This window comes from Populus euphratica, unplaced genomic scaffold (genome assembly GCF_000495115.2).
Source record: "Populus euphratica unplaced genomic scaffold, PopEup_1.0 scaffold46.1, whole genome shotgun sequence".
Taxonomy (NCBI): Eukaryota; Viridiplantae; Streptophyta; class Magnoliopsida; order Malpighiales; family Salicaceae; genus Populus; species Populus euphratica.
In genome coordinates, this window is record NW_011499852.1 from 1,729,994 (window position 1) to 1,744,376 (window position 14,383).

General features: G+C 32.4%; 2 protein-coding genes across 7 annotated transcripts; both read right to left on the reverse strand.

Moving 5' to 3' along the window:
* Positions 1-5,263: 5,263 nt before the first annotated feature.
* LOC105121840 (UDP-galactose/UDP-glucose transporter 3) lies at positions 5,264-7,595 on the reverse strand. Its single transcript, XM_011020665.1, has 6 exons — positions 7,366-7,595; positions 7,180-7,277; positions 6,912-7,088; positions 6,714-6,817; positions 6,503-6,624; positions 5,264-5,856 (listed from the first exon to the last, which is right to left on the reverse strand). Exons 1-6 carry the CDS (start codon positions 7,482-7,484, stop codon positions 5,448-5,450), a joined length of 1,029 nt encoding a protein of 342 aa, XP_011018967.1. The 5' UTR covers positions 7,485-7,595; the 3' UTR covers positions 5,264-5,447.
* Positions 7,596-8,492: 897 nt separating this feature from the next.
* On the reverse strand, positions 8,493-14,181 carry LOC105121841 (protein hook homolog). 6 transcript variants are annotated; one of them, XM_011020667.1, is made up of 14 exons: positions 13,891-14,181; positions 13,549-13,792; positions 12,936-12,953; positions 12,726-12,788; positions 12,533-12,595; positions 12,325-12,414; positions 12,135-12,197; positions 11,898-11,960; positions 11,425-11,487; positions 11,185-11,247; positions 9,888-9,947; positions 9,529-9,666; positions 9,241-9,336; positions 8,493-9,003 (listed from the first exon to the last, which is right to left on the reverse strand). In XM_011020667.1, the coding sequence occupies exons 2-14, from the start codon at positions 13,750-13,752 to the stop codon at positions 8,593-8,595; spliced, it is 1,395 nt and encodes a 464-aa protein (XP_011018969.1). In that variant the 5' UTR covers positions 13,753-13,792; positions 13,891-14,181; the 3' UTR covers positions 8,493-8,592. The 6 variants fall into 6 exon arrangements, with proteins under 6 accessions (XP_011018969.1, XP_011018968.1, XP_011018971.1 ...); XM_011020666.1 differs by having other exon boundaries at positions 13,948-14,180; XM_011020669.1 differs by having other exon boundaries at positions 12,325-12,387; positions 13,948-14,178.
* Positions 14,182-14,383: the final 202 nt, after the last annotated feature.

Sequence of the window (14,383 nt, forward strand, 5' to 3'; positions counted from 1 at the left end):
CTCTTTCCTCTTCAATTTCTCTAGGAAGCTCCTTTTCAGATTCTATGAGTTTATTATACATATTACCCTAAAGTGTGATCTACTGAAGATTCTATTCTTTTACGCACATTTGGACTTCCTGCAATTCTAGAAGCTCTTATCTTCAAAAAGAAAACAAAAGATTATTTGGATACCAAAAAAAAAGAAGAAAAACCTGTGATCGCTCTCCACAAAAACCATTAGACGGACCAGGTTCAATCTGGGAATTTTATGATTTCTCTCATCTTCAAATAAAGGCAAAGGCATAGTTTTTCAGAGACAGGCTCCGGGCTTTATACAGAATGTGCAAATCCAGTTGAATTTGGCTCTCTTATTATTATTTTTGTATGGAAAAGAAGATTTCTGTAAATGCTGAAACTCTGATTATTGTTTGAAAGTTAAACACACTAATTGTTTCTTCCTTTGTAGCTTAATATGGTGAAAATGGAGCCTCCTGACAAAGACTGCCATAAAATATGAATCTAAACAGGATTGTGGGCAGCATGGAAGGAAGAGAAAGAATATTTCTTGCTCTTCCAATTTGATCTCTATCCAACCTAAAGGTTTGCAGAATTTAATGTCCTTTTTCAGCTTTGCAGAATTTCCCAGCATCAAATAAAGTTTAAATATCAATGTCAGAGTATGTATAAGATGCTCTCAGAAATTTATGTCCACTCACTCACTGATCTAACCAAGCAACATTCATTCAGTCCAAATTCTGACCAGGTTCAGTTCTACCGTGTCTTTATTTGTTTGGTCCCTACATGTTCATTGATCTAATTGTTGGATCCAAATTCTGATGTTTTACAGGCTCAATTCTGTAGAGGTTGAAGGTCGGGAAGTCTTCAAATTAGACTTAAAAGATGTTGTTTCAAATCTATAACATAACACAAACACATAAACAACATACTAGTTTCTTTTCCAATCTCTTCATCGTCCTTCTTCGCTTCTCTCTCTCTATCTCTTCTTTGTTTCGATCAGAAGTAAAAAATGCTTTATCCACTCTTCAAGGTACCCTCTCTTCAACACTTGTCTTTCAGTGATAAAACCCTATTCCTCTCTTCAAGCTATGCCAAATGGCTATCCAAATGACTCCCATTGGAACTCAAGAAGCCAGAGACACCCGCCCAATCCTCCTCATCGGTCAACCCCACAAGCTGGAAACTACAATCACAATCAATGCATCCAAAATCAGCAGTACCCTCCTCCAAACCAATTTAATTATTCAAACAGGGGGTATCAGCTGATATAATGATGGCTGCGAGTATGGCATTGGGGTGTGCTTGAAAAGAGGTGTGATAAATTGCAAGGTAAAAAATACAACAATCGTCAGAACAACGTTAGAGATTGCAGTTTTGCAGCCAGCCATGTAATTCACAACTGATCAAGAAAATGAACTTGCAAGTAATGAACATGAGAGAAAAAAAATCAAACGACACACTAAGGAGCTTCCCATGCCAATGTCAACCCAAAATGAGGATCAAAACATATACTAGCAGCCGTATGATTCGAAAGTCCACATTTATTTTTACTTCAAGTGAATGGATTTTATGGCTGCTCAGGAAAATGAAATTCTTGTAGTTGATTTTTTATCACGTATGCAAAGCCGTCAATGAAGTAGTGAGGTTGTTTTTGTATTGCAGACAAAGTGTTCGATGAAATAATACCATGAAAATTTTAGATTTCTTCTAAATTGTTTTTTTTACAAAGTTGTAATTTTAATTTGATTGCAAGTATAATTATTAGTTTGATGAAGAAATTGTAATATTAATATCATAAGGGTTTGTTAATCATTAATTTATATATAATAACAATCTTATAAATAATATGATTTTTTTTGTTAATTTTTTGAGTGTCTATAAAGAAGGATACAAATGTAAACTATAATATTGGAAGAGGGATTATAAAATAGTGATGATAATTTTCCTTATTAAAATTCAAAATTAACATATTTAGGTGGGTAAAAATATTTATTTTTAATGTTCACGTCATTATCAATAAAATATTAATATTTTAAAATATTTTAAATCTGAACGGTTAAACTAAAAAGCTGACCCATCTTTATAATTGATAATTTTTAAATTTTTTTTATCTTATGATTTAGCATGTAATATTGATTTTTTTAAAATAAACATTAAATTTTTTTATTTTTTATTTTTATTTTTTATGTGATTTCAATTTTATAATTATACTCGTATTAATTCAAGTAGCCTAAGTTTTTTTTTTTAACTTATAATTGTTAATTTTTTTATATAATTATTTTTTTAAGTTAAGTTTTTAATATTTAGTTAGTTAAAAATTAAGTTTTATGATATTTTTAATTTTTTTAATTTTTAATTAAATAATTCAAGTTATGAATTTAATGGATTGATACAAGTTAATATTAATTTTATATTTTATTTTATTTTTTATTTTTATCGTTCATGATTGCTTGTTTGCTTCTTTAAAATACACCTTTTTCAACTAAGCATCATCTTTTTCTGCAAGAATATTTTATTCAACTCGTGGCAGAACTCGAGATACATAACGAATGTTAATCTACAATCAGTGGTGGACATTTTTTAAGACAATGTCGGTATTTTCCTCATTGCTATTGTCATTTAATTTTTTAAAACTATACATCTCAGATTGATAAATTATCAAATCTCAATTACAGTCAAAACACTTGGCAATTGGTCCTTATTTTTTGTGATTTTGATGAAGAATCATTATCTTTGACAACAGTGATTATTTTTTATACTAGTTTTGAAAAAATAAACAAAATAGTCAAAATTTTAAAATAAAAAAATAATCATTTTTTTTTTAGATTGTATAAGAAATACTAAAACTAACAGAAAATATATTAGGCATGGATTTTTCATTTTAACATAGATATAATTTATTATAAATTGTTATAATAATTTTTTTTTTTGGTTGAACAAAGTTGGAATCTTTGTAAGGGCAATTAGGTCTTCTCTGCTAGCACATTAATTATTAAAAGATTGTTTTTTTGGATTTTTATTTATATTTTTACCCTAAAATCAACAAAATTTAAAATAAATTGATTAATAATTTGTTTTGTTTTTCATGAATGTTCAAACAGTTAAAATACTTCTTTATTCCTAGAAAAAAAATTATAAAGTTGTTGACCAATGATTTTTTGGTTTTTCCCTTCTAAAAATGCAATAAAAATATATATTTGTTAAAAAAAAAAAAAAAAAACAAGGTACAAGTGTTGGAGTGCTTTTCTCTTTTGACATGATTTTTTTTTTAATTCTAATGTCATGAAGAATGTTTTAGAAAAATTACTAACATGTGCTCATTATATATTAATGAATGAGTTATGTCTATATTACTTAGACAGCATATGTAATGTCACTCAGTGACCTAACCTTTCACCATATTTTTAGAAGTGTCATCATGTTCTTTTTCTCCTGTGTGGCTCATGATGACGAATGATAGATTGTTTGTTACCGATAATCATTTCTCTCTCTCTCTCTTCTACTAGAAAAAATGTATGATTATCCTTTGTTTTTGGTATTTTAATTTCTGTTCTTATTCTTTTGATTTTTTATTTTTGTTCTTATTTTGTTATAAAAGTTTTGTTTATTTTCAGTTTAGTTTTTTTTTCAATTAAAATTTCTCACATATTATTTTTTTATTTTGGTTCTTATTATTTTAATTTAAAATTTTTTTCGTGGCCCTTTTGTTAAAGTTTCATTGACTTTCAATTTTATCATTCAGTTAAATTTTATGTTTTTTTTTTTTAATTTAACCTTCATTCATTTGATTTTTTTATTTGTTAAAGTTATTTTCATTTCAATTTAGCCTTTCAATTGAAGAATTTTGTTTGCTCTCTAGTTTATTTTTTATTTTGATTTTGATTTTTATTCTTTTAATTATATTTTTTAGATCCTTTTGTGTAGTTGATTTCTTTTTTCAGTTTTATTTTTATATTTAATTTGTTGGGGATTGAGTTTTGTATTTTTTTTATTTGTAATGCTTTTAATCTAATAATTAGGATCACAGATTTGAAAAGTCAATGTCATTTGACATCTTGTTTTTGCTTATTTTCTTTTACAATCTTATTATTCTACATTAGTTTTTTTTAAAATATTAATTTTGTGATTATATTCAATCTCTTTTCAATAAATTTATCTCCGTCTTATAACTTAGACCACTAGTTTTACAAGCTTTTTTTAAAATAAATTTTTTTATATTTGATTTTTAAAGACATTACTCTTATTTGTCAATAATTTTTTTTTAATAAATATGAGCTTTATTTTTAGCTTTCTATGAGTTTCGAGATTATTGAATTTTTTTATTGTCTATTTTATTATCTATTTTAATTATGTTATATTATTATTTACTATTTAGCCGGTACTTTTCATTTAAGTTTTACTTACAATCCAAGTTTATATTATATTTTTCGTGTTATGTTAAAAAAATATTTTTTTAATAATCTTACTAGTAACTATTAATTATTTGTGAAGAATCATGAAAATTTAAAAAATAAAATCCTTGTTATTTAAACTATTTTTCTTCTAAATGATAATCTATAGTCAATACTTATTTTTGCTTATTTTCTTTTACAATCTTATTATTCTACATTATTATTTTTTAAATATTAATTTTGTGATTATATTCAATCTCTTTTCTATAAGTTTATCTCGGTCTCATAACTTAAACCACTAGTTTTACAAGTCTTTTTTTTTAATTTTTTTTTGTATTTGATTTTTAAAGACATTACTCTTATTTGTCTATATATTTTTATTTTTATATATAAATATAAGCTTTATTTTTAGCTTTTTATGAGTTTTGAGATTCTTAAATTTTTTTTATTGTTTATTTTATTATCTATTTTAATTGTGTTATATTATTATTTACTATTTAGTTGATACTGTTAATTTAAGTTTTACTTACAGTACAAGTTTACATTATATTTTTCGTGTTATGTTAAAAATATATTTTTTTAACCATCTTACTAGTACCTATAAATTATTTGTGAAGAATCATGAAAATTAAAAAAAAAAAAATCCTTGTTACTTAAACTGTTTTTCTTCTAAATGATAATCTATAGTCAATACTTGTATATTTTTTTTTAATAATTGTCACCAAATTACTAAAACCACATACCATCCATTTAAATAATATGCAACCCATCAGAGATCAACACATGAATTCCCAAAACGATTTTAGTTTTCCTAGATTTATTCAGATGAACACGTCCGAATATAAAACAAGGTCAAGGCGCTTCACAGATTATATAGTCCACGAAGGCGGCATTCAAAACTTCAACTCGCTGCCTGGATAAAGTACCTATTCAATTACATTAAACAATTTCTACTAGTTCTGTGAATTTGAAATCGTTGATCTTTACGGATACAAATTGATGATTTAACAAATTAAAAGAAAAGAAGAGGTACATATAAAGTTCAAAACTGTTATGGTCACAAAGGCTTTCTTTTCTTTTGCAGTTTCTGCAACTTTCTCCACTTCAGATAAATCTGATATGATAACCCAGAGAACACCATGACCACGCATCCCCATTGTTTTGCTGATAGGGGATTGCCGCTCAGCACCGAAGAAACCACAATGCTGACAAACTTGCGGGTTGTGGTAATGGTCGTGTTAGCTAGAGATCCAAAGCGGCTAATGGTTAGAAAGATAAAATTCTGACCCACAGCGCCACACAGGCAGTAGAGAAAAATGTCCCATGCTGCTTCTGGATGCTGCTTGCAGAATTCGATTGCCTCATATCCAATACCATGTGGCCAGCCAAACATGTAGATCAGGTTGTATATTGTTCCCCACAAATTCATTCCCAGCATTATATCCCAAGCGCTTGTCTTTGGATACCTGATCAACCCAGAAAATTATTGAGAAATGAAGATATTTTGAGCAAAAATTAAAATGGATCCATGATATATCCCTGCTACGAAAAAAAATAATAATCTGGAGATATTCCTCCATTAATCATGCACACGAGGCTCATAGCAGCCCTAGTTTAATTACCTTCCGATTTCAGAAGGGACATCAATTGAGATTTATAAGAGATCGTTTGTGACAAAAGCCAAACTCTTGACCAAAAGAGTATCTCCTCCAGGAAATTATTCTTAAGCTACCAAAAACAAGAGAGACAGAGAGCGCTGAGGGCTGTGGAATATAGGACCAGCAAGAATAGAATTTCGGAGAAGTCAACAAATAAAGGACACCTGAGGACTATAGGTGCAAGTTCTCTCCTGAATACTTCTAACTTGGCTAAGATTTCTGTGCATAACTGAATGTTTCTCCAACAGGCTGGCTAAAGTTGTTCCCTTAAATATTACTGAAAGTAAAACACACTTGTTCATTCAAGCGATGGATGAAATAAACAGGAGGGGGATCATTTTTCTTTTAACCAAGTGTACTGACACTTTTAAGCTGTAATAACATGATGACGATGCGCAGCCAGAAGCTTAGAAATAGCCAAGAGGGTTAGAGATGAAGGTATATTTATACATACCTGGCTTTTAGTGAGTCCTGAGTAGCGTTAGTAAATCCATCGAATGCAAGGTTCAAGAAACAAAGGCCATATCCGAGGGGTGCATTTGGATGTGCTAGTTTATTGATGGTCTTCGAGCTAGTCTGAAATGATTCCAACCCCAAGCAACCAGTAAGAAGAATCATGTAATTAATAATAATAACGCAGCAGATGATATTTTACTTCCGGTCACCTTCATGAGAGCAAATGTGGATACTCCTCCAGCAACAAGGAAAGTGCAAAGATACTCAGGAAGGGTGTATCTTATACCATACACCAGACTACCCATCAACATCACTGCCACAAACCAAAACCATATCCCATCCATCACATAGATATCCATTATCAAAACACCACAGCAACGTAGTATGGTGATAATCAACCGGCCTACCTGGTATCATTTTGGATGATTTTGCCAGGACCTGGGCAGGGTAACTGATATACTTTAGGGCTTCAATACCCAAGGCTGGTCCGATTGTATTTGTAATGCCAGGGCTCCAGTATGTCCACCACGGAGCACCCATGCTGCTGCTGCTGCTACCACTCCTCGGCGACCATATCTTTATCACTGTTTTTTATGTTATGTTCAGTTTAATCATTTAATAGAATTAGCAATAGCATTGTGATTTAGAACCAAAAATAAAATGAAAATAACTTACTCATGTATGACCATATCAAGCAAACTACATTTTGCGCCAGATTTAGGAATGTCAGTTGCTCAAATCTCATCCCATCTGAACCAAATCTCTTCGTCGATCTACATCAAATTATATTCAAATTTAAAGAATGCTATCAAATACATATATATATCAGTAAATAAACACAACGTCAGAAAACGAACTTACAGAGTTTCTTGAAGAACACCTTGATATATATAAGCCGACCAGATGCCGGCTACGCAAAATGCTAACACTAACACTCGCCGGAGGCTTCCACTTCCGCCGCCTCCACCGTGTGCTTCCATTTCCGATTACGTGGCTTCCTCTTTTTTTTTTTCCTTCAGTGAGCAGGAAAACAAATTAGAAATAGAAACAGAGATCGCAAGCGACAACGAATGAACAAGCCGGAAAAGGCAGGCATTTTTAATTTAACGGCCTCAATTAACGGCTACGTATATTTTCCACGTGTTTTTGTTTTATTGGTTTGGTGACTTCATCTTCCCTTTCTTATTGGCTGCTGACACCCCTTCGCTTTCTTACAGTTTGGTGGGTTTTTTTTTTTTTTACTTAATTGAGCACTGTACTGCGAGCTTGCTCTGAGTTAATCAAATCCGACGGCTGTGATTTCTTACAGTTATTTACTTGGTGAACCAGTGCCCGGAGATTTTTTATTTTCCAGGGATGAGGTGGGGAGATATGATTGGCTGCACGAGTGTAAATTAGGAGAATGCGACGCAAGTTTTCTGCAGGAAATAAACGACACAACTTATTGAGCCATCAAGCCCAAGTGATGCCACTACAATGTCGCTTAAAATGCCTTCGTTATTTTAAAAAGCCGACACGTCATGCAAGAGCAGTCGATTTTATATTTTGAACTGTAATAAAAATTATTTTTATTTAAAAATATATTAAAATAATACATATTTTTAATTTTTAAATGTTATTTTTAACATGAAAACAATTCAAAAATACCCAAAAAAATTAATTAAGAAAAAATGTTTTAGAATATTTTAAAAATATTTCCCAAACACACTTATAGTAAAAAACAAGATAAAAATATACATGAAATTAATTAACTGATCAAATTTTATATTTGTTTCTGGATATCATCAATTTAAATCTCATGAATTTTAAAATTATTGAAGACTTGTATAATTATTAATTTTAATTTCAAAACCCATAAAATTAATTAACATCCAGCCCAACACCAACATTAATAAATAAATAAAAATAATAAAAATATACTCAAGTTTAGGACACAAGAAAAAGGGCTGAGACCACCCCTGCAGTTAACATGTTCGGTATGATGATAATAATAATAAGTAATGGCTCACACTTGCCCATCATAGAAAAATGAAAATGGACAAAAAGATGCATGGGAAGAACGAAACATCATATATCCTAGCAAGTGCCCTAATCTGAATCATCTTTGTTGACCAAGTCACCACCACTAACATATTTTGCAACAAATGATATTAACCGGAAAGGAGCTCCGATTAGTGGAGCATCCGTAAGTGGCACAGCACCACTCTTATCGTCAGTCTCAGCAGCTTGCATCTCCAAATCCGGAACTTCATTATCATCCAATGGGATTTGGACAATTTCTCCAGATCCAGCTTCTGAAGGGTATTGAACTACCACAGCAGGTTCCACTTCCAAGGACTCTAGCTTATGGCCCAATGCAGTCAAGTTTGCATTTGAATCAGCCATGGGATGAGTTCCATTGGCGATTTCAGAATTTCTAACGATAACACCTCTTCCAGTTGCTGAAGAAAAACTATCTGCTGTCCTTTGATGGTCAAGTTTAATGTACAACTCATTCACCTAAGAAACAAATATAGAGTTAAATGATAAAAAAGTCACAATACCTGCTAACACATTCCACACGAGTGCATGCACGCAAAAGCGAGCTCAAATCCACGCATTCACGTGCATAATATCAGTAAGCACCCACTGCCTTCTTGAGACCATTGGAATTAGATAAAGAAAGAGAGGATGGGGGATAGAAAACTATAAACATGGACAGTACAATCGAGGGATTGCAGAATAGCAGTTCATTACTTTCTCAACAAGGTCTGCATTCTCTGTGATCAATTTGTCGACCAGTGCACAAGCTGCTTCGATCTGGGAGTTCAATTCCTCTTTTTCAGAGCCAAGCTACATTAAACACCCAACTTTTCAATATGTTTAATCACAATATATCATGAATGTGAACACGAGAGAACAAGGAATCTCAATGTAAGACTAAAATTGCACGCACCAAAAAACTTTTTACAGCAAAAACTAATTGACACATGACCGTAAATTTGACTTCCAAAAAGCTCACAAGCTGGGTACAGGATGACAAACCTTTCCGAGATCTGATGTGTTAGCAAAGGAGACTCTCGTATTGATGTTTTGAGGCTGTAACTTCAGGTCAGACATGCTTTCCTTCAGTTGTTGGTTTTCTTTCACGAGACTATTCCTGGAATCTTCCAACTCCACCACCTGCCAGGCTTTGTTTTAATTTCCATACCAGAACAAATACATATGATGCAGAATGGCTGTGAGCTACACGTACTACTCTCTAGGATAACCAAATCTATCAGCCAATTAGCTTAAACATGACAGAGCTCATGCAAACCACATTTACAAACACAGTGAAGTTCAATAGACTGTTGCAACAGAGGCGTTGATGTAACAAAAACTACATGAATAAGACTATATACCTGCATTCGTAGTCTTGTGATGTCGATATTCATTCTAGCAATGGTTTCTTTGGTTGTATTCTGTGTCAGATCATTGATGCGCAAGTATATTAATGGTCATCTTTGATAATTCAATCTGATGACTATGAAAAGAATAAATACAAACTGTTACTGCAAGAGATAAATGCCACAACAAAGCAAGAGTAATGGAACAACTTTAAAATATTTTTTCTTGAAATTTTGTTCGTGTTATTCTTATTTAGAAGTTAATGATTATTATAATTTACCATGGCCTTAATATTTATTTAGTCAGAAACTGTACTGTATAAAACTTTATTCCATTTCCTGTTAGGCATATAGATAATTGATCTACATGGTTTTATTCTTCCTCTCTTTTTTGCTGCCTATAAAAGAACGCACACATTATGTCTTATAGACATCATTTTGATGATTAAAGATTAAGAATTGAAACCAGTATCTCCTCCAATACAATTACTATAGTTTTATCCCATTTCATTTGCTCTACTTCTCTACCCTCCTTCCTCTCCTCCCTAAACCCCTCTCCATGTACAGCATCATTCTTCAAGAACCCTCCAACTCATTACCAAGCTATGAATTGAAACCAGTTTCTCCTCCAATACAAGTCTTCAAGTTTTCTCCTATTTTATTTCCTCCGCTTATCTACCCTTTCTTCCCTCCTCTCCTCCCTAAATCCCTCTCCTTGAAACACATCATTGTGCATAAACCCTCCCATTTTCAGCACCCAACCAATTTTTCTCTCTTTCAGCTGCCCCCTTCTCCTTGTGTGTGTGTGTATCTGAAAATTTTCATTTATCAAAAGAGAATAAGAAGGCAGGTATCCTAAGAAGCTCTAATTTATGGCCAATTGCATACCCAAGCAAGTAAGCATGGCTAATAAAGCTGTTTTACCACCTGATCTATATCTGTATTGACATTTCAAAATCACCTTTCTAAATTAGAAGCTTTTGAAGATAGAGAATTATATTTGATTCTCAATAAGAAGTAAAATAGAAAAGTAAAGAAATGATGATTTGCCTTTTTTAATAGCAGATCAATATTTGCGAAAACAACAAAAAGAAAAACAGGAGACTCTGTTATAATGGAAGCGGTGCAATTAACAATGGTTTAAATATGTTGCAATGGTTTAAAACAGCTTGAATACATATGATATGAAACAGCCAATACCCAACAGGTACGTGATAGTTCAGCTCACTAATAAATCAAACAAATTCTTGTGAGAAGGAAAAAAAGAACATGGGAAAAAGCAAACACAACACACATAACCAAAGGTGATTACCTCTGATAAGGTCCAAGAATCTTTATCACTCTCTAATAGTCTAATCTTTTCCCCTATGCTTGCCTGTGGAACATATCACAAAGTTATTTAACTATATTGATAAAATTTCAATTATTTTTTTTATCAAGCACTCTTTCTCATGAGCACACGAGAAAAGACCAGAAATGAAATGCATAATGCCAATCAATTAATCACTTCTTGTTATGGTTTCACTGAAAGGCTGTGAGGCATGAAATATACAGCTTTTAAAACCAGAGCAGCCTTCTCATCCTGTAAGTGGTTGAGTTTCTCCCCAAAGCCAGCCTGCATGTGATATGATAAAAAGTCAACAGTGCATCTTATAGGCTGCATACATACAGCGTTAAAATGATATGGTATGATGCTTATAATGAAAACATATAGCTGGCAATCTAGTGATAAGCTGGGTATAGTCAAATTGCATATTAATATGCAACACGACGTTTTCCAACACTGGTTCCAAGGCTTATCATGCTAAAGAGAAATGCCCTTGAATGTGTTAAAAGTTCCAAAAGAGAAAAGATTTATTTATAAGCCTATAAAACCAAAATTACCTCTTTCTGAAGCCAGAAATCTTTTTCACTCTGCAATTGTACAATTCTCTTCTCTAATCAGCCTGCAAAACATCAATTTTAGGGCAGACAGTAAGAGTACATAAAGCATAAAATTAAGATTCAGCTGACTGTTTATACTACCTCTTTCTGCTGGTGGGAATCATTTTCAGTTTTCAATTGTTTGATTGTATCTTCAAAGGTAGCCTGTAAAAATTATAGTCAAGCGACTTTCTTTCCCCAAAAATATCCAACAAACAGATTGGAACTTCAGTATCATGAATGAAACAGAGGAGGGGGGAAAAAAACCATTTTCCTGTCTAAACATAACTCAAAACAAATTTCATCATCTATCTAATGATTAAAAAACATTTCCGCTACCTCTTTTTGTATGCACAAATTGTTTACACTTCTTAATTGATTGATTGTATCTTCTAAGGATGCCTGCAAAAACACATTGCAAACAACGACAAGAGACTTAAATAATTAGGAAAAGGTAGAAAAACCTAGCCTCGTGAAGTCCACAACATATTAATCCATTCCATCCCACCATTGAATGCATTGATATTACCTCTTTCTGCATGTACGAAGCACTTTCATTCTGTAACTGTTTTACTGTCTCTTCTAAGGTAGCCTGTAAAACGCAGTAAGTTCCTTCATGCTTTGCATAAATGTCAAAACAAAGAAACCAATTTAATATTACAAGACGAAGTGTGTGTGAAGTAATTCAGATAATTTTTGTCAGAAACATTCCCACAGTTAGATTAAGTTCGTAGTACCTCTTTCTGTATGTGTGAATCATTTTCATCTTGTAATCGTTTGATTGTCTCTTCAAAGGTATCCTGTTAAATGCAGTACATTACTTCTTGCGAGAATTAAAACAAAAAAAGAATAATTCAACATGACAACAGGAAGAGTGTCTTGTGCATGAGCACGTATGCACGTGATAATTCACACAATATAATTCAGCACCTGCGTCCTTGTGAGTGAATCGGTTTCATTTTGTAAATGTTTGTTTGTCTCTTGTAAAGCAGTCTGTACACAAGAAAAGAAACAAAGAATATATTTCCTCTTCAAAACTAATATTAAAAACAAAGATATGGGAGATAGTGTCACATAAATGATAGGGAGAAGAAAGAGGGAAGAAACAAGGGTGAAAAGCTAACTGATTGAATGCCTCACCTCTCTTTTCAGCCAGGGCTGCAAAACAGAATTTTAAAACGGTGGGATCATCACCAGCAGTCAATCCTACAGAAAATCTAAGTAGAAGCAGCAAAAAGAAGAATCTGAAAACATGTAGCAATTAAAAAATGGTCACAAGTACTTACCTATCTTCCCTTAACATGAGGAAAATGTAGACAAAAAGACGTGATAAAATACACTATAAACCATAATCTCAGAAGTTTTCGTTAAGGAGTTCAAAAAATGCAACGTGCAAACTCCATTGTCAAATCTTGCAGATTCAAGGAGAGCGTGGCAGAAGACAAAGCGCTTTTTGGGTTATCATTATTAATCAAAACGTAACTTAATTTATCAACAAAAGACACAAAAAGCTCACCCCTAACACGTCAATAATCCAGTCATATCATCTGGCAGATTATTTTTCTCCTTCCTTTTCATTTCCATTTTTTATTACAAAATTAAGAGGCTAATGCTCCATTTATTTATTAATTAATGAACAAGAAGCAATCGAACCCACATAAAACAAAACTCAATCATTACTAAAGCGAGCGCGCGCACAAAAATTGGTTTTAAAATTTAAAAAAAAAAAGGAAAAAAAGAATTGAGCTCTTACAGAACGCGGTGCTGCTCCTTTGGGTTTATCATAATGTCCATTAAAATCCTCTGCGTCCACGACATCACCATTTGAAGAAACCTCTATAAATTGATTATCATTAACACTACCATGATTTTGCCCATTAATATTATTATTGTTGGTGTGGTTGTTCTGCTTGCTTTTCTTCTTCTTGTTTCTTTTCTTCTTCTTCCCTTCATCCATTTTTAACGAACCTCCGAGATTCCCTTAAATTCACAAAAACCTGCAATCACATCCAGAAAGAAAATAATCACTGACCAATTAAATTAAATCTTACTTTGATTTTCTAGCAATTAGATCTGCATCAAGAAACAACTATACTTTTTTTAAAAAGCGAGTAAATTCCATATATTGGATGCATTGATCTCAAACACATACTGATGCACTAAAGAACTCCTCCTCCTCTTCTTTAATTTAAATTCGAAACGTTTATTTGCAAAGGAGAGTGAAAACCTCTCTTCTCCGCGCTGGTAACGGCTCCTTTTTCGTCGATTGAAAATAAGAAGAGAATAGATGCTGCGATCGTTGATAAAAGAGAGGTATTCAAATCAGGTGGCTGTGACTGTTGCTCTCCCTTATGCATCTAGTGGACCAGAGAGTAGGGGATTTCACCTTTCTTTATTTTCCGTAGATGAGGTGGCGTTATATAACTGGTTATATTAGAGGACGTGGGAGGGAAGATAGATAAGCGACACCATGACTTATCAAGGTGTTGACTTCCGAACCGTCATCCATGATCCTAATACCACGCCGTTTAAGGTGAATGACAGTAAGTCAACAGTTGATTGAGAACAAAATAATAAGGGTCTGTTTG

Coding starts and splice junctions, on each gene's coding strand:
- LOC105121840 (XM_011020665.1), bottom strand. CDS start 7,484: ATGGAAGCACACGGTGGAGGCGGCGGAAGTGGAAGCCTCCGGCGAGTG. Junction 6,818..6,911: donor ATCATCCAAAATGATACCAG/GTAGGCCGGTTG, acceptor GGTTTGTGGCAG/TGATGTTGATGGGTAGTCTG. Junction 5,857..6,502: donor CAGGACTCACTAAAAGCCAG/GTATGTATAAAT, acceptor TGGGTTGATCAG/GTATCCAAAGACAAGCGCTT.
- LOC105121841 (XM_011020667.1), bottom strand. CDS start 13,752: ATGGATGAAGGGAAGAAGAAGAAAAGAAACAAGAAGAAGAAAAGCAAG. Junction 12,596..12,725: donor ATTCACTCACAAGGACGCAG/GTGCTGAATTAT, acceptor TGCATTTAACAG/GATACCTTTGAAGAGACAAT. Junction 9,004..9,240: donor ATGCAGACCTTGTTGAGAAA/GTAATGAACTGC, acceptor TTTGTTTCTTAG/GTGAATGAGTTGTACATTAA.